The sequence below is a fragment of the Polypterus senegalus genome, chromosome 11 (assembly GCF_016835505.1).
Source record: "Polypterus senegalus isolate Bchr_013 chromosome 11, ASM1683550v1, whole genome shotgun sequence".
NCBI classification, from domain to species: Eukaryota; Metazoa; Chordata; class Cladistia; order Polypteriformes; family Polypteridae; genus Polypterus; species Polypterus senegalus.
In genome coordinates, this window is record NC_053164.1 from 128,675,404 (window position 1) to 128,703,273 (window position 27,870).

Below are 27,870 nucleotides of genomic sequence, written 5' to 3' on the forward strand. Positions count from 1 at the left end.
GCAAAAACCTGTAGCCACTGTGGTCCTCCAGGACCGTGATTGAGGACCCCTGATTGAGAGTCACCAACTCATCAAGCACAAAGGTCTTTGGGATCAGGATGGAAATCCCACACAAACACTGGATGAGCTTGGAAACTTGACACAATACAACATCCCAGTCAGGATTTGAACCCAGGCGTCTGAAGCGACTGTGCAAATCCTCCCTCTGTAAATCTGAAAATGTTTCCAGACTCTCCGCCAAAATCATGTTTGCTACTTCCTTGGGATGATGGATTGCACCGTATATTTCATGTTTGCTACTTCCTTGGGATGATGGATTGCACCGTATATTTAAAAATGCTAATTGTGCCTATTCCATATGTCACAACTTAAACATAACACATTGTACTCCGGTCCCTGTGAATGGCTGGTTTCTGCCTTTTTACAGTGCTGATGGGAACGACTCCAGCTCCCCACAATACTGAACTGGATAGACAAGGTTAGAAAATGATGGACTGGCATACAGCTCATGACTTCAAATCTTGGCAGTGGATTTGTTTCAAAGTATAACAGCACAAGAACACAATTTCTGTTGAAATATAAATCAAAGCACAAATACATTTCAGCTGAATAGCACTTTTAAAAGGTAAGTTCTATTTAATTGGCGATCTTGAAATATAATAAGCAAGTTTTAAGAAATGGATGGATGGAGCAGTCTGTGTAAAAATGCTGAAAGTAAATTAGCGAATACTACCATAAAGAATTGCATCTATTACCCATTTGTGCCTTCACTATCTATTGCGGTATTTCAGCCTATTAATGAAGTTTCTGGCGGCACGTCTTGTTTCTTTCTCCTTGCATATATTTACTTCATAGAGGTGGCATGGTGTAAGGTGCTTTAAGAGGAAAGCTTTCTCAAATTTGAGGTAATGCTTAACATCGACATGGAAAGCAAACACCAAATTATCCCACACAAAATATTTTCCCCAATCAATGCTTTCATCCTCTTTATATTCATTGACGTTGCTTACAGATTCTGGCCTCCAGAAAATGGTATCGTCCTCTAGGCCACAAATGCTGTTATCTGCATCATTCGGAAGAAGCGGAAAGTCACAGAACTGATCCTCATAGGGACTGTGAACAATCACTGTATACGCAATTTGCTGCTTAAAGCAGGACGTTCCAAACACCCGGAAAACAGCATCCTCACCACCACAAAACTTCTTCTTGTAGACACTAAGCATATCTTTAAAATCCAAAGAGAACTTGTAGTTTCCAAAGAGGGACTTTTCTGAAAAGGCAAGAGAATTAGCATTCATGTCTGATGGGTCTAGTTCTGTATTGTTTTCAATCCAGTTGCGTATCTTTGTTTTTACTTCTTCAGGATCAACAACACCACTCCAATAGGAAAAAGGACCATAAGAAAAATTAGGATAGGATGCACCTTTAAATCCTTCTTCAATGATTCCTTTCACTCCCGTTCTGGTTGTGACATGTTGAAGTTTCGAGATGGTTAATTTCACTTTCGGTAGTAGAGGTCTTCTTCTGAGATACAGTCTCCACATGTGTTCATTTAATTTCTCCTCTCTTAATTCTTCTACACTTTTATGTTTATAAAGGAACAGCGATTCTTTGCTTCCACGATTATTTAGAGTAATTGCCATTTTTTACTTCAAAGAAATCAATGATAGAGTTGCTTGCTGGACCAGGCAGTCAAAACAGTCTGAAAATACAATATTAGAGGTCAAATATATATTACTGTTAAAATAAAGAACAGTAGAGTGATCTTTAAATGCAAAATGTAATAAAACTGACACAATATAGAAAAGTGGTCAATTCAAAAGAGATGATCTGATGCACCTACACTTGCCTAAGGGCTACGTACTTGTAATAATAATAATAATTATTATTACATACATTTATATAGCACTTTCTCGTTACTCAAAGCACTTCAACCACCACTAATGTGTAGCTCCACTTGAATGATGCAACAGCAGCAATTTTTGTGCCAGTATGCCGACCACACATTAGTTATTAGGTGGTGAAATGGTGAGAGAGATAGCCAATTAGAGATAGGGGATGATTTGGGGAGCCAGAATGATCAGGCCATTGTAGGCAATTTAGCCTGGACATTGGCATACAACCTGCTCTTTATGAAGGATAACCAGGGATCTTTTATGACCACAGACAGTCAGGACCTCACTTTTACATCTCATCTGAAGGACTGCGCCATTTTTACAGCACAGTGGCCCCATCACTGCACTGGGGCATTTTGATCCACATTCAGAGCAAGGGTAAGCACCTCCTGCTGCCCTCACCAACCTCTTCCAGCAGCAACCCAAGTACTGGCCGGGCCCACACATGCTCAGCTTTAGGTGGATGACCTCTTATGAAACGCTTGTGGTATGGTAGTCCTAGAAATGCACTAGGGTACAGACAGAACAGCCTTAATGACAGCACCTTCTTGAAAACAAGTAAGTTATTTTCATCCATAAAGTCCCACCTGTATAGTGATGTGTGCAGAGTACAGTAAAATTCTTATCTGCATGTTCTATTCAACATGCAACACAGGCGCCATGATTATTTCAAAACTTCTGGCTTCCTTACAGTAATAGAATAATTGGTACTATATTGGTTTTTGGTCAGTATGGCTGGAAAGAGACTGATAATAATTTACATGATCTTAAATACCCAGATTGTCATAAACATTAAAGCTTGCTTCAATGATATGTCAGCATTGTCCATGATCATTCCTAATGCAGAACACACAACTACACGAAGCCCCAACTCTATATCGATCATGCTATTGGAAACAAATAGATACGCAGGCATAATGATGATAAATGTGAATAAAAAAGGCAAACCTTTAGCTCACCCCAAACAGCATGATCACAAATGTTTACATCCTTATCATATGAAAATGTCAAGAGTACACTGGAGCCAATGAAACTCGGAAGAGGGAGAGGGAGCTGGCACAGAGCAACAACAACCAAAACGAATAAGCACATAACTCATCGAGATTGAGTCTACAAGATGACTTGTTCTTCTTTTGTCAGTGAGGGGCTTTGGGAAATACCTAAACAATGTAAACAGCAGCCTGCATATTGTGACAAATTCATATTATTTTCTTTTCTGTACAAGCATACTTTTCTCTTTATCTTTTATTTACTGAATTTATTTTTAATTACAACTAGTGGGCTTCGCTCGCCAACCCCTCCCTCCCTGCCTGCGCTTCGCGCCATTGTGAAAAATGCAGCTACACAGCTGCCATGCCTTGTTATCTGATCTTCGCTCGCATACCAACTCCCCCCAACCCCACGCACCCTGGTGAAGAGTGTGGCTGAATGCACACCAAGGTGACGTGGTCGCTCCTCTGAAACCCCTCTTAAATGGTGATCCATTGGGAAACAGGTAACAGTTGTCTTTTTTTACCTCCTCTTTGCTCGATCAGCTACAGCCTTGCTGCTAGTTTGCTGCTGCTTTCGTTCCACATGATCGGAATTTCGGGCGTCACTTTGAACGTTTAAAAACCTGTACAGCAACTGTCCTTTTGTCCTCAAACACTATGAGATCTTTTTTCGCTTGTCCGTTATTTCACCAAGTAATATTTTCCGTTTGTTTGTGCTAATGTGATCTTTTCGCTCATTTTTTTGAGGCTTTCGAATTTTCCTACTTCCATTATCTCTAACCTGATCTGCATGTGTATCACGGGACTTGCTTACAAAGGTTGTAAGTATGACGTGACGTGCCTGTCTAGCGGGATGTGAAAGTGTCTCTCTTCCAAAGTGTCTGTCTGTCTCTCTTCAAAAGATCACGCCTCATCGCCGGAAAAAAGTCTCGTCCTAAGATTTTTTCATATATTCGAGAGATGTGTGTAAACTGCGACTAATTCATAACCTTGCTCCTATTGGCAACCATTTTATTTCTAAAATTGTACTTATTATAATATATAGTATAGGATAGTATAACAGAATTTTATGAACCTTTATTGAATATATTATTCTTTCAAGTCTATAATGCTTTCCTCCACATTCAAATTTCATTTATGGCTTTTCATAAATCACCTAAACTCACGACCTAACAGTGCACACCGTGAACCTTGTGATTATTATTGTGTGCTACACTTACTGCACTGTATACACACTAACACAGAAAAGCTGTGCACTACCATTTATACAATCATACACCGATTTACCACTGACTGAATTGATGCCATTTATACTTAGAACCAATGTTTCCTCAAATTTTTTTATGTGTGAATACTAAATGTTCTGGGCGGCACGGTAGTGAAGTGGTAGTGCTGCTGCCTCGCAGTAAGTAGGCCTGGGTTCGCTTCCCAAGTCCTCCCTGTGTGGAGTTTGCATGTTCTCCCTGTGTCTGTATGGGTTTCCTCTCGGTACTCCAGTTTTCTCCCACGATCCAAAGACATGCAGGTTAGGTGCATTGGTGATCCTAATTGTCCCTACTGTGTGCTTGGTGTGTGTGTGTGTGTGCCCTGCAGTGGGCTGGCACCCTGTCTGGGATTTGTTCCTGTCTTGTGCCCTGTGTTGGCTGGAATTGGCTCCAGTAGACCCCCGTGACCCTGTGTTAGGATATAGTGGGTTGGACAATGACTGACTCACTAATAAATGTTCTGGTATTTTCCTTTTATAATTGACTAGCTGTCCCCCACAGCTTCACCCGTGTAAAAGTGAAACAGGACAGCGAGGAGGGCCCTGCCCAGCTCCCTACTCCCAACATCACACTTCTCCCTCCCCTCAGCCCGAGCCACTGTCTCAGATTAGCACAAACATATCACTCCTGCAAGCAAACTATGATTCTTAGCGTAATGACAGAAGTCACAAAATCAACTGAAATGTTCAAGCAAATTCTAGAAAAAAGCCAGATTTAAATCTGTTAAGTAATTGTCTCGTTTGCTAGCTAAGCGAATGTAAGATATGCCCCAAGGCTGGCATGTTAGTGAGGAGGGCCCTGCCTGGCTCCTTATTCCCAATGTCATGCTTCCTCCTCAACTTGGCCTGAACCTCTGTCTCAGAATAGTGTACATATATCACTCCTGCAAGCAAACTGTGATTCTTAGCGCAGCGACAGAATACGCAAAATCAACTGAAATGTTAAAACAAATTCTACAAAAAAGCCTAAATCTGTTAAGTAGTTCTCTCGTTCACTAGCTAAAGAGATGTAAGATGAGGCTTGTGCGTGACTGAGAAGGGCCTGCTGCATGTCTCTCGGATTTGCACAAATAAATCGGTGAACTATGAAAACTCGCAAAATCAACCAGAATGTTCAAACAAATTATAGAAAAAAAAAACAATCTAAATCCGTTTAGTAGTTTTCTCATGAAAGCGGACAGACATACAGACAGACGTTGGATTTTAAATATTTAATCTAATTTAATTTAATCCCAGTATGCTACATGAGCTGTTAAGTATTGATTGATTGCTGTGAAGCACTAACAAATGAAAGACAAGTTTTCCCTGTGGAGTAACAAACACTGAGCAGCAACGAACGATGAGCATTTGGGTCCCACATGAATCGCCATGAAGCACCAACAGATTAACGATGAGCAGTTCCCCGATGGAGTTTTGGGAGCACAGCTGTGTGGCACTTCCAAACAGCTGTGTGAGATGGAAAGCGAATGGCATGGTAACAGCTGAGCAGTAGTTTTAAAGTATACATACCGGTGACCCACACCAGACCCACAAGGCATCAAATGCAATAACCTGCACACTTTGTGACCAACATATGGTCAAATGCCAGGTCCAAAACGAAGCTGTAAGTCAGCGCATGACTGTATTTAACTGTTAAATACAGCAGGTCAAAACTGCCCAGTGACACTACAATGCTTATTAACTGTTCATACTCTGTGAATTCATCGTGATTAACTACAGGGAAAAATGACAAATGGAAATTAGTGTCAAGAATATTATACAAGATATGAAAAATAAGAAGGAGAGCACAAAAATGAGCATACAATATAGCATCATAGTCCATTTGTGCAGCATTGTTAAGGTAACTGGGAAGTTATGTCTTGAAAAAGACAGCATTTGTCAGCTCAATATCAAGGAATTTATATACTGTATGTGACTTTTCAGATTATCAGAATATTGATCTATTCACTATCAATTTCAAGGAATTTATATATGTGACTTTTCAGATTATCAGAATATCGATCTATTCACTATATGTTAAATCCAATAGAGGGCCACAGGATAGCCATGGCCTACCACTATATTTTTAGGTACAAAGCTTGAACCAGCCAAATCAGTTGAAATGCACACCCAGGCACACACCTATACTCACTCACAGTAAGCCAGCTGCAAATTAACCAACCCTGCATGTTTTTTGGGATCTGTTGGGACACACCGGAATACTTAGATAAATATTTATACAAAGACACAGGAAAAACATGCAAGTGCCACACAGAGTGAATTAAATCCCAGGCCTCAGCACTAACTGTCGCTATTCTACTCAAATTTCAAAATGATAAGAACTGCTTTTATTAAAAGGTGAAGTAGAACTATGAGAAAAGGTGCTGAGTGAGGTCGTCATCATGAGATACCCTGTACAGTAGATGTTGGGAAACTGGTGTGAAGAGGAGGAGGGCATTTTGTGATAAGAATTGTAATAAATTTAGGGCTCACCGAACGCTCAAAGCTCACTTCATGAACTGAGACAGGGTTCATATGCTCTGCAATTGTTTCCTATGCTGTGCAATAAAGTCTAAATTCTGACTGCCTTTCTGAAGACTCTGCTCATTTTTTACTGAAGATTTCTCCACAACACTGTGAGCACTATTCTTTCGTAGTTCAAAGGAATTGCATTAGAATCTCAACCTGACTACTATTGGCATGGTGTTTGCACAACAGACTTCCAGCACAATACAAATGCTTGCTATGGCTCTGCCATCATAGGCTGCATTACTAATGGAGATGAGTCAGAGTACAGGAAAGTTGTGAAGGATGTTGTCTTGTGGTGGAAGGACAACAACCTGCACTTTAGCATCAGCAAGATGAAACAGCTGGTGGTGTTCCGGCATACCAAGAAGCCACTGAGACCAGAGTCACCACCCGGGGGAGGACATGGGAGTGGTGTAGAAGTACAAGTACCTGGGGATTCACAAAGTAGACTGGTCTGACAACACAGTGGCACCATTGTATCCAGCAGAGAACGCTATAGCTCCCTGGGAATGAGTTAATTAGTGATTGTGGCATGTTACATAACCTGAATCTATATACTGTACATATATAAGGATTTTCATGATCTTATGACGTTATCTCCCATCTGTCCGTCAGCTTCAAAGGTGTGCCAGGGAATGTTTCAAGGCTCTATACTCTTTTTTCACGTGCAGACCCCCACTTAGGTGAATCATGCCATTCCAAACAAGGCAAAAGAAGGTACAGTTTCATGCTGACTTTGACAGACAAAAATAGTATACAACTGTCCTCAGTCTGACTCTTCATTTCACAGCTGTGTCTATCTATCTTGTCTTATATTATAATGCTTGCCTAGCATCTCTATATGGTGAACCCCTGTGTTAAATCTGGCCCTGTGTCAACAGTGCATGTGAGTAGAAAAAGGCAGATTTATAAGATATATTTGCACAGAGCAGTGACATATTAAACTTCTGCTTATTACAACCGTACAAGAATGGCTAGAGCAAATTGCACTTGCTAAGAAGACTCAGGTCTTTTGAGGTGTGCAGCAAGGTGCTGGAAATGTTTTATCAATCCACAGTAGCCAGTGTGCTTTTCTAGGATGCATTCTCCTGAGGAAGCAATCTGAGCACAAAAAAGCACAATGTCTGAACAAACATATCAAGAAAGCCTTCACCATCACAGGGCGAACCCAGAACACACTGGAAGCTGTTGTGAATTAAAGAGGATGATGTAAAAATTGGATGCCATCATGAAAAATTACCTCCATCCCATCCAGGAAGCACTCTCTTGGAGTACTTTTAGCCACAGGCTTATTCCACCAGAGTGTGCTAAGAAGCGCCTGTGGGGGTCTTTTCTGCCCACTACTATCAGACAATTCATTGCTTCCACCAAATGTACTTGTTAAGTTTATTTATTTATTTGTTGATTGATTTATTGGCTGTATTGTCAGTCCTGTAGGTCTATATCCTTGTTTTATATGTTTCTACTCCAGTCTTCTTCTTCTTCTTCTCCCGTTAGGGGTTGCCACAGCGGATCATCTTCTTCCATATCTTTCTGTCCTCTGCATATTGTTCTGTTACACTCATCACCTGCATGTCATCTCTCACCACATCCATAAACCTTCTCTTAGGCCTTCCTCTTTTTCTCTTGCCTGGCAGCTCTATTCTTAGCATCCTTCTCCCAATATACTCAGCATCTCTCCTCTGCACATGTCCAAACCAAAGCAATCTAGCCTCTCTGACTATGTCTCTCAACTGTCCAACTTGAGCTGACCCTCTAATGTACTGATTTCTAATCCTATCCATCTACGTCAAACCCAATCCAAATCTTAGCATCTTTAACTCTGCTACCTCCAGCTCTGTCTCCTGCTTTCTGGTCAGTGCCACCGTCTCCAACCTATATAACATAGCTGGTCTCAATACCATCCTGTAGACCTTCCCTTTCACTCTTGCTGATATCTGTCTGTCACAAATTACTCCTGATACTCTTCTTCACCCATTCCACCCTGCCTGCACTCTCTTTTTCACCTCTCTTCCATAATCCCCATTACTCTGTACTGTTGATCCGAGGTATTTAAACTCATCCACCTTTGCCAACTCTACTCCTTGCATCCTCACCATTCCACTGACCTCCCTCTCATTTACACACATGTATTCTGTCTTGTTCCTACTGACCTTCATTCCTCTCTTCCCTAGAGCATATCTCCACCTCTCCAGGGTCTCTTCAACCTGCTCCCTACTATCGCTACAGATCACAATGTCATCAGCAAAACATCATTGTCCATGGGGACTCCTGTCTAATCTCGTCTGTCAACCTGTCCATCACCATTGCACATAAGAAAGTGCTCAGAGCCGATCCCTGATGTAATCCCACCTCCATCTTGAATGCATCTGTCACTCCTACCACAGTCCTCACCATGGTCACACTTCCCTTGTACATATCCTGTACAACTCTTACATACCTTTCTGCCACTTCCGACTTCCTCATACAATACCACAACCCCTCTCGAGGCACCCTATCATATGCTTTCTCCAGGTCCACAAAGATGCAATGCAGTCCTTCTGGACTTCTCTATACTTCTCCATAAACACCCTAAGAGCAAACATGGCATCTGTGGTGCTCTTTCTTGACATGAAATCATACTGCTGCTCACTAATCATCACCTCCCTTCTTAACCTAGCTTCCACTACTCTTTCCCATAACTTCATGCTGTGGCTCATCAATTTTATCCCCCTGTAGTTACTACAGTCCTGCACATCCCCCTTATTCTTAAATATCAGCACCAGTACACTTCTTCTCCACTCCTAAGGCATCCTCTCACTTTCCAAGATTCCATTAAACAATCTGATTAAAACTCACTGTCATCTCTTCTAAACACTTTCATGCTTCCACAGGTATGTCATCTGGACCAACAGCTTTTCCATTCTTCATCCTCTTCATAGCTGTTCTTACCTCCTTCCTTGCTAATTCGTTGTACTTTCTAATTCAGTATCTCCACATTATCCAACCTCTTCTCTCTCTCTCGTTTTCTTAATTCATTACCCTCTCAAAGTACTTTTTAAATCTGCTCAACACACTCTCTTTGTGTGAGTACGTTTCCATCTTTATCCTTTATTACCCTAACCTGCTGCACATCTTTCCCAGCTTGGTCCCTCTGTCTAGCCAATCGGTACAGGTCCTTTTCTCCCTCCTTAGTGTCCAACCACTCATACAACTCACCATATGCCTTTTCATTAGCCTTCACCACCCTTCTTTTCACCTTGCGCCTTATCTCCTTGTACTCTTGTCTACTTTCTGCATCTCTCTGACTATCCCACTTCTTTGCGATCCTCTTCCTCTGTATACTATCCTGTATTTCCCCATTCCACCACCAGGTTTCCTTTTCCTCCTTCCTCTGTCCAGATGTCACGCCAAGCACCCTTCTTGCTGTCACCCTTACTACATCTGCTGTAGTTTTCTAGCTGTCTGGTAATTCATCACTGCCACCCAGTGCCTGTCTCACCTTCTCCCTAAACTCAACCTTGGAGTCTTCCTTTTTCAGATTCCACCATTTGATCCTTGGCTCTGCCCTCACTCTCTTCCTCTTCTTGATCTCCAACGTCATCCTACAGACCCCCATCCTATGCTGCTTAACTACACTTTCCCCTGACACCACTTTGCAGTCTTCAATCTCCTTCAGATTGACTCTTCTGTAAAGGATGTAATCTACCTGTGTGCATCTTCCTCCACTCTTGTACATCACCCTATGTTCCTCCATCTTCTTAAAATACGTATTCACCACAGCCATGTCCATCCTTTTGGCAAAATCCACTGTCTTCTGACCTTCTTCATTCCTCTCCTTGACACCATACCTACCCATCACCTCCTTGTGTCCACTGTTCCCTTCACCAACATGTCCACTGAAATCTGATCCAATCACCACTTTCTGTCCCTTGGATACACTGTTCGTCACTTCATCCAACTCACACCAAAACTCACACCAAAAATCTTCTTGTCCATTGCACACCCAACTTGCAGGGCATATGCACTAACAACATTCATTATCACATCTTCAATATCCAGCTTCATAATCATTACTCTATCTGACACTCTTTTCACCTCCAAAACACTCTTGACATACTGTTCCTTCAGAATAACCCCAACTCCATTTCTCCTCCTATCTGCACCATGATAGAACAATTTGAATCCACCTCCGATCCACCTGGCCTTACTCCCCTTCCATTTAGTCTCTTGCACGCACAATAAATCATCCTTCCTTCTCTCCATCATATCTGCTAACTCTCTCTCCTTACTGCCAACATTCAAAGTTGCTACCTTCAGTTCCACTCTTTTTACCTTCCTCCTCTCCTCCTGCCTCCAGACACGTCTCCCCTCTCTTCTTCTCATTCTTCTTCGGCCAACAGTAGCCCAATTTCCGCCGGCACCCTGTTGATTAACAGAACTAGTGGTGGTTGTTGTTAACCTGGGGCTTGACTGATCCAGTATGGAAATTTGTATTGTTGTCTGTATATTGATTTGCCAAAACTTTACACCTGACGTAACCCTCCCCATTTATCCGGGCTTGGCACCGACACGAAGAAACACACTGGTTTGTGCATCATCTGTGGCTGGGTTTTATGTTTCTACTCCAGTATGCTTCTGAATTCCACCTTGGAATTAATAAAGTTTATCTATTGTATCTAATCTAATCAAGTGTAATGAGAGTGAGTTCCATGCCCAGTCTCTGCATGTGTAGAGTTTGCATGTACTTCTCATATTCTTCATAGGTTTTTCCATACATATTTCACTTTTTATATCAAAGATGTGAATTTCAGGTTAGCTTTTAATTTAAATGTGTTCAGTTTGGATGTGTGTTTAAATGACTGGCACAACATCCAGCATTTAATGCAGTGTTGCGCCAGGTTCGCTGCATCCCTCCATTGAATCATGCTAGTCTGGGAATGTTTATGTTAGCTATTTTAATTATTATTGAAAATTCTTCCAAGTGTAAATGCACACTGCTGAATGACATTTGTTTCAGCCCTTGCATTACCAAATTTGTATTCCACTACAAGGCCATAATGTGGGAGAGTACAGTATATGTGAGATGTCTTTGAGACAACAGAGCAAGCAACGGTAGAACGGTCACCCAACCATTGTAGGTTGCATGCCCACACTCACTTACTGTATACAAATGGAGTATGATATCAGCTATCAAGTTAACACAGCATGTCTACAGAATTGTTTTACTAAATTTTTAAATCTCAAAAAGCATCATTTTGTAAGATAAAACAACTGACATTCACGCTGCTATCAACTATCACTTTTGATTTTTGTGAGATCAAAAAATTTGTACTTTAAACGTGCTTGTAGTTTAACTTCATTTACACATCAGCACCTCTATGCCTGACAATAGTAGCATAGAATATAAACAAGTACATTCCTCATCAGTCAGTCAGTGTCCAACCCGCTATATCCTAACATAGGGCGCAAGGCAGGAACAAACCTCAGGCAGGGCACCAGCGGGGAATACACACTTTAGATTCACCAATGTACCTAACCTGCATGTCTATGGACTGTGGGAGGAAACCAGAGCACCAGAGAAAACTCATGCAGACAACATGCAAACTCCACGCAGGGAGGACCTGGGAAGCGAACGTAGGTCTCCTTACTGCAAGGCAACAGCGCTACCACTGCACCACCATGCCGCCCACATTTCTCATCATGACAACTAAATTGTATTATCCAAAACTCTAAAGAACACATCCATATTCAAAACATTATGTCTAGGTTTAAAATTACGGTCCAAAGGTAATGAAGCAATAGTGCTACTCACCACTTTAATATATAATCAGGCCAAAAATACGTAAGTGCATTTTAGTAGATTTTTTAAAATAATTAAACAGCGGCAAAAAAGTGTCCATCTTGCTAGCAAGAAACATGCATAATATCAGCTAGAGTACACAATGGTATGTTATTTCTTTAAGAGACAAATGGTGATTAATGGCAAATACTGCATATCATAAGTTTGAATAAATAATGAATGAATAAAACAAAGCTAATTAAGATGTACTGTAGGTGAGAGGCTGAAAAATATATCTCACACATCGCACACTGTAGTCATAAAGATTAATCTAATATAAATAAGTGTTGAGGACATTTGCAAATATGAAAGAGTAAGGTCACTGTGCAGACACCAACCTAGCAACAAAATATACTGACAGAGACAGGTGTAGAAATTGGATAACTTTACCAAATCATAAAAGGTGTCAAATTTCTTTAAATTCAACAACACAAAGGTAAAAACATTACAGTAAAGTATACACACACCCACATTCCTTCATTCGTACATTGTACTAAAAACTAACACATTCAAATCCATTGACAAAATTAATAGATTTGGACTTAACTCAATGTAACTGTATAAGCTTATTTTATGCAAAAGTAAGTGTATGAATAAAGAGGAAGCAGCTTGAGAAACATGCATTTATTTATAGGGAGATCTAACAGGATTGCTTTCTTGAAGTTGGTGACCTTAACTTTATTAACTTTAATCCTTCCTTTTAGCTGGTCAAGCTAAAGCAGAACTTCATTGATTGAAACGACCATTTCAATTGTTATGCTTACTGTTTTTGTAACTAGCTAACTTCACTTGAGTACCATTGCAGATACACATTTATTCAATACTTCTAAACTTTCCCTTTTTTCTGCTTCACACTTTACCAAGCTGTTTATGACAGTCAGAGTCTATTTTCCACTGCCTTCTCAGTATGACACAGTTCAACAAAAAGCTAGCTACCCACCTTGGTATCTTGCCTGTGGACAACCCGTAAGACTATTAAAATTTCAAATGACTAATGCAATATAGAGATCAATATTAAGCATCTCCATTAATGATCTGCTCAGGTAAATTATATTTTTGTCTGAATATGTAAGCTATTATCAAAATATAACAGATACAAAGATTTTCATCACATCCTAGAGATCAATCTGCATATTGACCAAAGGAGTTGGCATTCTCATCAGAAACTACCTGCGTATCTGTTCTTTTCATAAACACAGGTTGAAGCACTCACAGTAAAAAAAAAATCAAATCAAATATGCTATCCTACTGGGCATACTTTTATGGCACTCTCTTCATTTCTAACAGATACTGCGATCATGCCACCATTATTTCAATTCTATCAATCCTGGCCATTCATTTCCACTCGGTAGACTGTTGCTCATTTCAAGCTTTAAATTGAAGAGTGGTTTTCTTGGGACAATTTTTCTTAAATCCCATTCCAAGTTGACATCCTGGTCAAGACCCTGTATCCATGCATGCTTTAACCTTACTCTGCCATAGAAGGGCTTATATCTGCAAGGTACCTTTTTGGTGTCCAGCCTCTTAAAGGAGATACACACTCCTTTCTGTACCACCCAGGAAAAATGTGTTTTCTCCTAAAATGATGCAGGATTTTGTTTGAATTTTCTTATCATCACTTAGAGCCTTACTACCTCTTTCTAGTGCTCTTTATCCACTAGACCAGCGGTTCTCAAACTGTGGGGCACACCCCCATGGGGGCACTGAAGCTGTACAAGGGGGGACGTCAGATAAATGAACAAGACATCAAAATTTATTTTTTACATTTTTATTTTTTATTTTTCATTATTATTTAAATTTACAAGCCAAGTTCAAGACATATCAGTATCTGTCACAAACATTCAGGTAACAGTAGATCAGGTGATAATGCAGTGCGACTGCACCACATTGGCAGCGTAGCCAATATTGCCAAATTGAGTTAGATAATTTACAGTGCATTGGGTTATTTTCATGATACAACTAACAGCGGTATAATATTTGTCAGATGAAAATACATTCGTCTTGTGCAGATTGACTTCATCGGTGTCCTCGTTTACAACATTTTTACAATTTAAAACATATTTAATCGTTTTTTTACATAAAAAAATAAAATAAGAATAAATAATTTATTCTTTGTTTTTGGGATAAGAATTACTACCAAAAACCACACAAGGCATTTTAACAGTTATTAAAGCACTTTAAAAACACTAAATTGCAAAAATTTCATTGAAGTTAGCCGAACACATGCAAATCTTATGGAAGTAAAAACGATAGGATATCGCGACACCGCACGAGTATCATACCTTTGTTAGTTGTATCATGGGTTATTCTCATCTATCTTATATTATGCAGGGGCGCAGAATTATTCCAAATCTTCTGCGAGTGACTGTTGGGTTTTTAGAAGCCTCTCTCACCAATTGATGTCTTGCTCTGATGTTTAGTTTTGAGGGTTGCCTATTCTAGTAAGAGTCTAGGTGCTGTGATGAACCTTCCAGTTTCTGATGATGGATCCAACAGTGCTTAATGGGACATTCAAACTCTTCAATATTTTTTGTAGCCATTTGCTGCCTATAGTACATTTCAATGACTTTGTTTCTCACATGGCGCAGTGGTAGCACTGCTGCCTCGCAGTTAGGAGACCTGGGTTCGCTTCCAGGGTACTCCCTGCATGGAATTTGCATGTTCTCCCAGTGTCTGTGTGGGTTTCCTCCAGGTGCTCCGGTTTCATCCCACAGTCCAAAAACATGCAGGTTAGGTGCATTGGCGATCCTAAATTGTCCCTATTGTGTGCTTGGTGTGTGGGTGCCCTGTGGTGGGCTGGCACCCTGCCTGTGGCTTGTTCCTGCCTCGTGCCCTGTGCTGGCTGGGATTGGCTCCCACAGACCCCCGTGACCCTGTGTTAGGATATAGCAGGTTGGAAAATGACTGACTGACTGTTTCTCACATTAAGAGAATGCTCCTTTGTCTTCATTTTTGCAATAACTGTCCAATAAAGACTATGGCTCTTACAAAGGGTGCTTTTTTATATCCTAGAAGATATAAAGGACAGACAAGTAGTACCTAATTAGGGTTAATTATGGTCAAATAACTGTCACCTTTGTGTTGTTTGTGATTAATTTATCATTTGTGTAAACTTGGAGCTTCCAAAGCACAGAGGTTTAAATACTTATACGAACACTAACTTTTGAGTTTTTCTTCTTCAATTAAATGTCAACAGAAAATGGTTTATTTTTACTTTGGAAATGTATTGGTACAGTATAAGAGTTCACATTAGAAACAGTAAGTGGATAAATATGTGTATAAATCTTTAGTTATGCTGATAATTATGATGACTTTCAAGGGGATTGAATTTCTTTTGCATACCACTGTATAATGGTAAACCACATCTTAAACATGTGAATAAACACAAATACATTTCCTCTAATTTCCTCTGTTCCTCTTCCATCAGATATATTTTTTATCCTTTTTCTGAAATGATTCTACTCAGCACCTCATCTCTGTTCAGGTTAATTCATTATCACTAACACCCACCAAGTCTGTACGCAAACATGGGGTGATGAATAAAGTATCTATCTATCTATCTGATTAATGAGCATCTGTACTTCATATTGTTATGATCTCTCAGTCTTGCAGATTCACTCTATACAATATGTGCAAGATCAGATCATTTCTGACTGAGTATGCAGCACAACTCCTGGTCCAGGCTTTGATCTTGTAACATCTGTAGTACTGCAACACTGTGCTAGTAGGAGTATCGTCCTGTGTAACCAAGCCTTTGCAGATGATTCAAAATACAGTGGCCTGTCTGGTGTTCAACCAGCAGAGGCGGGCACATGACGCTCAGTCTTTTCAGACCATTACATTGGATTCTTGTAAGTGGCACATATTAAGTTCACATCCTTGATGACTGCCCACAGAGTACTCAGTGGGTCTGCACTTATATACGAGTGGAGACAATTGTGAGGCCTTATGCTTCTTCTTGACCACTTTGATTTGCTAATGGAGGGCATTTGGTGATGATAGTTCTGTGTGGCATCAAATCTCATTTCAGACTCTTTTCATGTGTAGCTTGCAGCTGGTGGAAAAAGCTGCCCACATCCAGACAAAATTCTGACTCCCACAATGTGTTTAAGAAGTGCATTTTTGCAGACTCTCTTGTTTGTTGCACTACTAACTGACAAGCTGTCAGGCTTTTTTAACCAAGGAGTTCTAACTACTTTGTATTTTGTTCTGTGCTTTTCATTTGTGATGATCAATTTTGTAACCTATGCTGTTAGCAATTGTTCCCAAACAGTCCACCAAACTGATGTTTATGTTGATGTTTTTTGTAAGTCACTTTGGATAAAAGCATCTACTAAGAAAATAAATGTAATGGTAATGCCAATGCAGTGACTCTTGCCTGGGCAATATACTATCACCAATTAACTAAACATGCATGTTTTTTGTAGTGTGAACAAAAAACAGACTAACCAATGTAAAACAAAGCTAACTAGGAAATCTCACAGACTCCAGACTGAGACTGGGCCTGATTTGAGCTGTGTACACATCAAGCAGCTACCGGTTTCTGACCATCTGTCATACCCCAGAGTCTCTATCTTAGGTTTTAGCAGGAACTTGAAGACATTAAGTATCAGGACTGAGAGACAGTGGCACAATAAGGGAGGCAGAAACAGCTGACATAACAACTAAAAAGGTGTATTTATTGGAGGAAAAAAGTCAATAAAGAGGTTATTAAAAAGACACACACACACACACAAACACTGCAATGATGAATTAAGATGAAAAACAAACAAAAAACAGGATGTTCCAAAACTACATTCAACATATGGCACGCACAAAAAAAAGATCAATCCCCTTTATAAAAAAAAACTCTTCAGTGAAAAAAATACTTAGCCTGCTTTCTCCCCCTATCCAAAAACTTGGGAATAAAGCTGACTTATCCTGGCAAATCGGAATACTAGTCTATCCTGTGGCTCTTGTATTGACCTTGTCCTGGTCTGAACTGAACTCACCCGTTTCTGGGGGTAAAGACCGGCTTTTATCATCACCTGACCCGAGTCTAAAACCCCTCGCTCTACCTAGTCACGCGCTTAGCCTAAACGTTATCTATGCCGACTGCGCCGCGCGCGCCTACGTTGCCGACACTCCGCACCACGTCCTTCTCTTATACCCTCGACCGGCGTCCGCCACGCGCCTGTCTTAGTCCACAGCCTCCAAACACTAGTGATGGGCCGCTCGATACTCAGGTTTCGACACTGTGTCGAGCTTTCGAAGCACTGGAGATCGAAGCGTCGCTTGGATGCTTGCTTCAAATGCGTCCGTCACGTGATTTTGAGTCACGCTAGCGTGATGACGTCATTGATATCTGCGCAGTCAGTAGTCAATTTGGTCAGTTGGTCAGTCAGTGGTCAGTCGGTTAGTCTGTTGAAACGCTTTGGCTCAAAGCGTAAGTTTGTGCTATAATAATAAGGTGCGTTAACTCGAGTTCAAATCCTAGTAGGGGCTCACATATGTTGAAATAAGGTTTTTGTATAAAACAGTTAAGTAGTACTTGTCTTAAAGTTAACAAATATATTTTGGAGACATTATGAAAGATTTACATGGGGCACCTTTTTCCTTGGTGTGGAATCGTGTCCACCAAGAATCTGTAACAAGTATGATAAGTATATTTTTCGTAAGGTAGCACGTATTATAACAATCCAGAATCTATTCTACCCCATGTCGATCATATCAGAGAGGCTAAGAAATGCTTCACTAAAGCCGACGTGGTCATTACACCAGTATATGCGCAAGACATTCCTCATTAAACGTTTTTACTATTCAGTGATTCCCAGATCTGTTGCTGATTTGTATTATTGATTTCCAAAAAGCAATGTGAGTAAAAGCGTGTTCTGCATAACTAATCACAACTGTCTTTAAAACAGAATCAGCGCCTTCAACAGTGTCTTCTGCAATTTTAGGAAAGCCTCGGGATTTCTGCGTTAATGAGACAAAAACGTTGTAAAGAAACTTTGCGAATTCATTCAGAGGTGAACGTAAAGATCACTCAAGTACTGAGAAGAAGGAGCAGCTGGATAAGCACATCTGGAGCTAAACTTTCAAAAAAGCATCTGACTTTGTGAGCAACATCCTTCCATTCTGAATGCATCCTATCAAAGGCTGCGCTGCTTGGTAAATAAGTAATCTTCCGAACTGCAGCACAACAGAGTAAATCATTGATGTAAGTAGAATTACTGAAAGACTAAGCTTTTGTCGTTTCTGTATTCTTAAACCATCTTCCAGTTACACAATCCCCCGCAGTCAATGCCACATTCAATGTTCCCTGCTCCTTAACCTGTCTTGTTACCCAAAGCATCAACACTCTTCAAGGCTTTACGGTCCTTTCTTTCATAGACATAAAATAAAACACATTTCATCTACATACGTGTCCAATAATAATAGTAAACTTGCAGCAACGAGAAAAAGCACAAGATCGGAATATTCATGACAAGAGCCTGGGCATCAGGGTGAGGATGTTCCTTGTCACCCATTACGTGAGCTCGTCTGCCATCCCTCGGTTACACTGGCACACTTTACACTCGGGGGCAAATGCAATGGAGAATACCGACAATGTACACCTTCAGAAGTGGAATAAATCGACTGTATAAGTAGAACATTTCAGACAAACTATGAAATTTGTTAATCATAAACAATGCAACATAACTATTATATGTGTTGTTACTTTTTATTTATACTCACCAAACGTTACATATCTACATGGGAAATGAACATGGGTAATATTTTTATAATCATTCTCACTAAAATACACTGTCAAAATATATTAATGAGCAAATTGAGACACATTGGCCTTTAGGAAATATAAAAAAGCGTGTGCGCTGTCATTTAGGACAGAATGTATTGTTAATCTGACGCACTCTCTACTGACGCGATGTCACGAAAAAAAAGAAACAGCGCAGTCCATGCAAACTGAAATCCTCCTTGATGTTTGACCTTATGATTAATTGTCAATATCAAATCAAAAAAGTCATTTTAAAAAGACGACAAGTCTGCTATAGTCAGTTCAATTAACGCTCCTTTTAAAAAGTTTGCTTATACAGAATATACAACAGAATCTCAATGATACGGGACTCGCGAGTAGTAACGGATAATATATGACACTGAGAAATTATAATTCCTAATAACGGGAACAAGTAAAAACTACGACTTCCTAAAACGGACACTGTAAATGTAGGCATTTCAATAAATAATTTAGGAGACTTGTGTGTGCATTTCAATATCGATTTAAGAACTACGTAGTTGTACTAATAAACGGTAGCTCAAGCAGCACTTAACAATAAATAGTCTAACGTGCGTGGGTGTGTGTGTGTGTCCTGCGGTGGGTTGGCACCCTGCCCAGGATTGGTTCCTGCCTTGTGCCCTGTGTTGGCTCCAGCAGACCCCCGTGACCCTGTATTCGGATTCAGCGGGTTAGAAAATGGATGGATGGATGGACAATGACTGACTGAAACGAAGATGCTGCGCCGCAACAATAAAGGTTCACACTGTCGTTCTGCATGTTTAGAAGGCGCTGGTTGGCTGAAACTATTTATAGCGAAAAGCTGGAAGTGCCGTATAGCGATCAGAAATGAAAAGACACATTTAGGCATGCTGGACAGTAGTTTGTTTTTCTATAATACAAATTCAGTACGACACCAGGGTCTCCAAACACACAAATATGAAGCTTATTACGTTTTACAGTGAAACTCTTTACATACACAATATAATTAGGGGCGTTTGCCCCCTGCCCGACTACGGTGGCCCAACCTTCCCTCGATAGCTCGTTTCGCTCTCTATCCGTCCAAGCTTGTTAAATGGAGGAATAGAAAAAAAACTTTCACAAGAGGAGGATCAGCAACGCGAATCCCTGGTGTTTTTACTGAGAAACAGTGACAACACCACTGAGCCACTTAATCGGGATAATTAACGAGCACTGCACAACTGAACTACTACTACTGTTCTTATACTGCCGCGGATGAAATATGTTGTTTGACATACGCACCTTAAAATGGTTTAATTGATATGAGAGTATCATTGTTGTATTCTCCTAATGAAGACGAAAAAATTATATTTATAGATGTGTACTATACTAGCAAAATACCCGGGCTTCGCAGCGGCAAAGTATAGGCTACTGCCTTAAAATTTTTATTAAGAAGAAAATTAAACCTTTTTAAACCGAGGGAAAATATACCAATAATTATTTGTTAAGGATCTCTTTGTATACCACATTGTGAGTTCGGCCCTCCGGTTGTAATATGATTAAGCTGTGCACTGAGCTTACTCTTGAGCATGCAACGTACAGTTGGCCATGTGAACAGTAATCTTGTTTCAAATCTCACAGCTTGGATTGCTGCTGTCATAATCGGTTTGAGTTTCATGGTTTGTTTCAATTACGACAGTATTTGCAGGACTTGTGTTGAAGTGACATTTGGCATCTGTCAAGCTTTGTAAGCATACAACCGGTTTCATCGATAACTTCACATCCAGCTTTTGAGAGTTTAAACATTCATAAACATCAAAGTGTCCACTACTGATATCGTCACCTGTGAATCTAAGATGTTTAAGAGAAATTGGCGGTTGTCGAAAGGTGTAAAATATTTGGCCATTTTGGTACACTTGAAAGCGACAACCGAACAATTCAGAAGGAGCCATCAACTCACATGCAGAACCATAGGTGAAGGGCTTAAGCATTTCACTCTTATAGTGCTCCTGCGTATTATAATTATCTCCTGTACCATCATCAGTCCACACCTTGAACTTGTCCCAGTCATTCAATACATAAGACACAATGTTCCTCCGGATATCAAGAGTGAGCCTGATATGGCCATGCAATATGTAACAAAGAGAATGGAAAAGGTAGGTGCCATCTCTAGGCATGGAAACCACTTGGTAAGTGACAGTTCTTTGATCGATGGTGATCACCTCGATAGACATGTTAATGGAGGTACGGTTGGTATGATAAAGGAAATGGGTACCTGAACAATGTAAAGTAAGTCTAAAATACCTACACAATAACTATAATCGTAATAAATGAACAATAAAACAGCGGAGAAGCTGTGGATTAAATAAAAAGGCTGTAGTTATCAGCAGGGAGACGTGAATCCCGTGGCAAAGTAAGGAAGGGAATGAAAAGACCAGAGCGATGGACGATCTTATATAGGCAGGCAGCCAACAACGTGGGAGACGTTGGGATGGGGGACCCAACGCCGCCTCACACAGTGACCGAGCTGCAGGCTATGGAGGTACATATGTACGTAAGTAGGATTCAGTTAGCGTTGGGATCCCGCATACCAAATTTCTTGAAGATGGGCCCATAAGTAACAAAGACCATTGGAAAGTTCAATATGGCGGCCGACAGTGGCGTCATACCACCGAAATAAGTACGTACCTTGGTTTCGGTTAGCGCAGGGAAGCCGCCTACCAAATTTCGTGAAGATGGGGCCATAAATAAGAAAGTTCAACATGGCGAACGTTGTCAACCGTTACGCGTAGAATTTCAAAATGAAACCTGCTTAACTTTTGTAAGTAAGCTGTAAGGAATGAGCCTGCCAAATTTCAGCCTTCTACCTACACGGGAAGTTGGAGAATTAGTGATGTTGGAAAGTTCAATATGGCGGCCGACAGTGGCGTCATACCATCGAAATAAGTACATACATCGGTTTCGGTTAGCGCAGGGAAGCCGCCTACCAAATTTCATGAAGATGGGGCCATAAATAAGAAAGTTCAACATGGCCGACGTTGTCGACCGTTATGACCGTTAAGTGTAGAATTTTGAAATTAAACCTGCTTAACTTTTGTAAGTAAGCGGTAAGGAATAAGTCTGCCAACTTTCAGCCTTTTACCTACCCGGGTAGTTGGAGAATTAGTGATGAGTGAGTCACTCAGTGAGTGAGTCAGTGAGTGAGTGAGTCAGTGAAGGCTTTGCCTTTTATTAGTATAGATGACGTACGGTTTTGAACAAAATTATGTGTTACATAAAAAGGTTGCACGATTTACCTAATTTTTTCATATATATAAAGTTGATATATGACAATATATCTTTGACACTATACAGTATATCAGACAAAAGAAATCACAGCAATCCACAAGAACAATAATTAATTCTCAGCAACTACCTGAATTTTAGTTTAACCATATTAACTGAAATGTGTAATACGAATTACAAAATATAACTAGAGAGTTAAGTGTCAAATAGACTCTCAAAATATAGAGGTCAATGCCTTTCAGTGTGCTGAGGCTTCACAAAGATTCAGTAACCAGTGACCATGTCTGCTCGAAGCCCTGTCATGATCCAATCTCAGTACTACGCATGTCTGAGGCTTCGGAGCCCCGTCAAGATTGTCTGAGGCTTTAAAGCCCCGTTTGAAGCCCGTCATGGCGCAATCTCAGTACTACATATGTCTGCGCAAAGCTTCGACTCATTATTTATTCATCGAGCTCCCGTTTGAAGTACATATGGCATCCACAGAGTTAAAAAACTCAACAGAATTTCCCATTGAAATGAATGTTTGTAGATGATCAATACATGTTAAATGATTGTGCCCGATAATACTTTGTGGCAAAAAATAAAATTATAAATTATACATCATACAAACGCCGACTTGTTGACTGCATAATGCTGCAAAGAAGAGCTTTAGCAATACGGGTGATGACACATTTCTCACTATAATACTCTCATAAATATCCATTCTTTGCCTCATGCAACGTTTTCATGCAACACTGAAGGTATGTCATATAGTATACATCTATATATAATTGTTTTCGTCTTCAGTACATACATACATGCATACATTAAAAAACATACATTATATACTACTCTCCTGAAAATAGTAGTGGTACAGCGGTAACATAACTGCTTCATAATAAAGCATACGTGGGTTCGAGTCCCACGTCCACCCACTGTGAGTTATGACTCAAAAGAGTCTGATTTTCTTTTTTTTTCATTAAACAGCAAATTCCAACGTGGACCGGGAGCGAGCAAGGCGAGAACACTAGTAAAGATATATCAAATGGAAATGTGCATCTTGTTTTATGTCTATAACAAAAAAAAAAAAATGAGTAACGATTTCAACTGTTTTTGTAGTTGTTGATGGCGGGTTTAGCGGTTTAAATTTTAAAATATTAAATTGATAAGGTGGAATGTGTTCTTACTTTGAGTGTTTTCTACACGGTAAATGTGTTAGTAACTGGGATTGCGCCTCTATTACTGGAGGATTGCTTAGGAATGATACAGACTGGACAACTATATGTTTTAGGAAATGTTTTATTATTGCACTGTGCTGTGACTAAAAAACTTTTTACTGATCGCCTGTTCGGACCTTGAAGATGTGTTCACGAGGGAGGGATGCTGCTGTTAAAAGCAAATGCTTTTTCAACAGCAGGTCCAGATGTGTTTACCCCGCTGCTTTTTGTTGCCTCAGCACTCAAGAGGATCTTTAATGTTGACCTTGATATGTGCACTGCTCACCTTGGAGTGTCCCGTGTGTGCCGGTGACTGATCTGCGCCGTGTCTCTCAACCTCTCTGATGTGCTCCGGATTGACACCTTTGAATGTTTGGTGCAGCAGAGCAAATTCAACCTGATCTACCACAGTGGGTTTGTTATCACCTTATTCCAGCGTTTCTCAACCTTTAAGTATTTGCGTCCCGAGTTTTAATCGCGCCCCGCCCCAATATTTTTTTGAAAGGTAGATGCATATTTTATTATACCTACTTAAGTTTTATCGACATTTATCTAACTCTATATTTATTGTTCTAGTATCAGAATGTAGTTTAAGTTCATTTGTTTTGGTTCCAGCAGATGTTTTTTCATATTTTTGATTCTTGTTTTCTTTTTTTCACATCTTCGCGCCCCCTTTTTGTTACTTCGCGGCCCGCCCCACAGGTTGAGAACCACTGCCTTATTCAATGGAGGGGTTCATGGACATCAAATGGCAATGAATAGAAATGGATTAATGTAAATACGTGAGCTGCCATCCGCAATTAGACATCGCATTTTGATGGCGATTTTGAGTTGGGGTGATTCCCGAACAGATCTCTTATGCGATCCTTCCACAGTATCTCTCAAAATTATTTAGTTCAAATTGGTTATAAAGATTTCAATTCTGATCATTTTTTTCATTATTGTTAATTTTGATGAGTCTTTAAGTCGGATCGTACTCGGGCTAGCACTATGCTCAGAATTTGAGAAGCAACCACCTTAGTTGAGCTATTGACGGCGTAATTTTTGTGTAGCAAACTCGTTACTTTCGTGCTCCACAAAATATTGTAAAGTATTAATAAATGAAATATTCCAATACTTGATCGAATAATAACAACAGATTGAGGATTTCACCTTTTCTTTCTCAAATGTGCTTACCTACATCATGGCAAAGTACAGGGATAAACCTTTATTTTCCGTCTACTCCGTTTTAATTAAGTCAAACCAAAGTTAAGGCTATTAAATGTGATCTCAAGAAAAGATGAGGGTTAATTATAACACTAATAACAGGACCGATTATAATGATACAGTGCAAAAGTAAATACTAATTGAAAGAGCCGTGCTATCGTATAATGCATTCTGCTTGTCGGCGTTAGTTATATATATATATATATATATATATATATATATATATATATATATATATATATATATATATATATATATATATATATATATATATATATATATATATATATTTTTTAGACATCAGACACTAGAAGTTGCTGACGAACCCTTCTCTTCGTTGTCAGTCTGTAGCAGCGAAAAAATAAAAGCAATAACAGTTATAACAGACGTCATTGATGTGGATCATAAGTTTATGTAATGTTAATGAAAATGACCAGGAGGGGTCACTAGAGAGGTGAGTGTGAAACGCTTCGAAGCTTCGATACGATTTCCAACACAATTGCTTCAAACATTTTGATACTTCATGAGGCTTCACTCCGCCCATCACTACCAAACACCACGGCCGCACCAGAAGAACACCGGGCAGCTGGCACGTGACCCCACCCGAGGGGGTTTCGCATAGAAACACGCGCCATCCCCTCCAACCCACGGCCGTTGTACTTATAACACCCGGGGAACAAATCGGAAGTAACATTTTTTTCTCTTTTATTATAAAGACGGTGAATGCGAACAAAACAAAAACGGAGCAAAGTACTTTTAAATTACTACATCTGATAGCGTTTCATCACACCCTCCGAAAATGAAACCTGAGAAATGTATAAAGGATTATGACTAATCTATACGGAAATAACACACACACCCATATTGACACAGAGAAAGAGAATCTGATTTTAAAACGGGAAATATCTTATTTTTTAAACGAAAAGTAAAGTGTAAATAGCAGAAATGCCTTAACGCAGACACATTTCACCCACCGCACCCAATGATGATAAACCGGAAATACTGTCGTGGCTTACAGAGATGTCAGTTATTTAGTTTAATTTTTTACGGAGATAACGTACCCGTGAATGTTTTTAAAGCGGGCCTGGACTGCGCCTGCGCCTTCTCAGCACTCTAGCTAAAGGCGCCACCGCCGTAGCTGTCGGATGCTTGCTTGTCACGCCCATCCAAATAGTGCGCTTAAAAAATATTTATTTATTTATTTATTTATTAATTTATTGCCAGTGTGGTTTGGATGAGATACGCGATGGAATCTGATCGTTTACAAGCAATACAAGTTAAAATACTTGTTCAACCAATACAGTAGTGATACGTGAGGATTAATATATCAATTACAGAAAGTTTCAGATGGAAGCAGACGTTATGATGGTTAAAGCTGCTTTCTTAAGTTTAGTTCATATTCAGCTGCTGACATAACACGGGTTAGATGTTGCTTCACTTTTCCAGAACATTTGTTTAGAATCCCGTTTCGGGCTTTGCCAGTGTAGGTGCGGCTTTCCTCTGTGAGCTTTTATTTCTGTCTCCCCCAGGCGAAGACTTTTGGATAATCGGTACAGTTAAAGTCCACATCTTGAGAGTGCATGTAAAAAGTGCGTGCGCTCTGAATGAACAGTCAAGTTTTTCTTTGCAATCACTTTTGCCCGGTGAGACCCACCCGCGACACCGACTGAGGTGGATTAAGATGGTATACGATAACGGATAGAAGTGAACCAGTATTTAGAGTAATACAAGGTAAGCAACTCTTCTCATATGCCTCTACATCCTTCAACTTATCGAAACGTAAAACTAATAAAGACGGCACTAACAGTCAATTAACGGCTGTAAATCCCCGATATGCGCCGGAACTTGTCGGCGCACCTTTAAGTTACACTTCGTAAAATCAAAGTTTATCTAGCTAAGCATTTTCAGCAACAGCCTATAAAGAAAAAACATATCTGGGCGGAGACTGTGTTAAGACGAAGCAACGAAATGTAAATATGTAATTTGATGTTAAAAGAGAAAACACAAAACGGCAATGCCCATCACTTACCTGCTGCTGTTTGTCTTTATTTCTGGCAGCTGTGGTCCTCTGTTTGAATGTGCCGCGTCAGTTCGCTGGTTTACTTTCACTTTCGTTCATTTTTTAAATAAAGCTGGTCGTAAAATGTCCATATACTTTGTTCATTTGGGGAATTTTGGGGTAATTCCAAATTATTGTGGTAAACAAAAAATAACTACTTGTAAGTGTTGGGTCTTTCTGCATTTTTCCGACCCTTTGATAGGGATTTTACTTAAAATAATTAAAATGTATGAAAAATTCATACCCATCTATTATTCCATCCATCCATTATCTAAACCTGTTTATTCATAATAGGGTTGCACAGGGCGCAAGGCAGGAACAATCCCTAGATAGGGCACTAGCTCATACAGTGATAAAAATGACTTGTTGGCCCTGTAAATGTAACCAAGTTTATCATTTTAATTTCTACTCAAAACTATTATATTCCTACTTTTACTTCAAGGTTTCAAAAATCATTTAATCCATTAGTATAAGATTTGAATACACAAAATTACAAATAAGTTTCCTGTATCTGATAATATCCAATATGTTTTAAAATGTTTTGCTTATTTTACACAATTCATTTGAAGTGCTTCATTAAAGTAAGTAAAATCAAAATAAATTGCAAGCCCAACATTGAACGCACATGCGTGCTTTGCACATCACCCAGAAAAATCAAGAAATTGGAAATATTAGAAGAATTCATTCTCTTTTTTCAGTTTACCAGTTTGCACCGTTGAGAATTTCAAAATCCCTGACATTTTTTTCTAAAAAGGACACACACCCATTTCTCAAGAAATTCAGCGTTTCAAAGATCTCAAGCTATATACTGACTGTGAAAGAAGAACACCAACTACTGTAGTGGAGTTAAGTGTTCATTCCTCTGTGATTACACAGTTAGCGAGTAGCGCGCTGTACAACAATTTATCAGCAATGAGATGTTATGAAGA

At 39.8% G+C, this 27,870-nt stretch overlaps 1 protein-coding gene across 1 annotated transcript; it reads right to left on the minus strand.

The window, feature by feature from the left end:
* LOC120539510 lies at window positions 1-27,208 on the minus strand. The gene is made up of 2 exons (XM_039769632.1): window positions 26,912-27,208; window positions 1-1,702 (listed from the first exon to the last, which is right to left on the minus strand). Exon 2 carries the CDS (start codon window positions 1,641-1,643, stop codon window positions 771-773), a length of 873 nt encoding a protein of 290 aa, XP_039625566.1. The 5' UTR covers window positions 1,644-1,702; window positions 26,912-27,208; the 3' UTR covers window positions 1-770.
* Window positions 27,209-27,870: the final 662 nt, after the last annotated feature.

Bases quoted from the DNA above. Each gene is read 5' to 3' on its own strand.
- LOC120539510 (XM_039769632.1), bottom strand. From the start codon at position 1,643: ATGGCAATTACTCTAAATAATCGTGGAAGCAAAGAATCGCTGTTCCTT.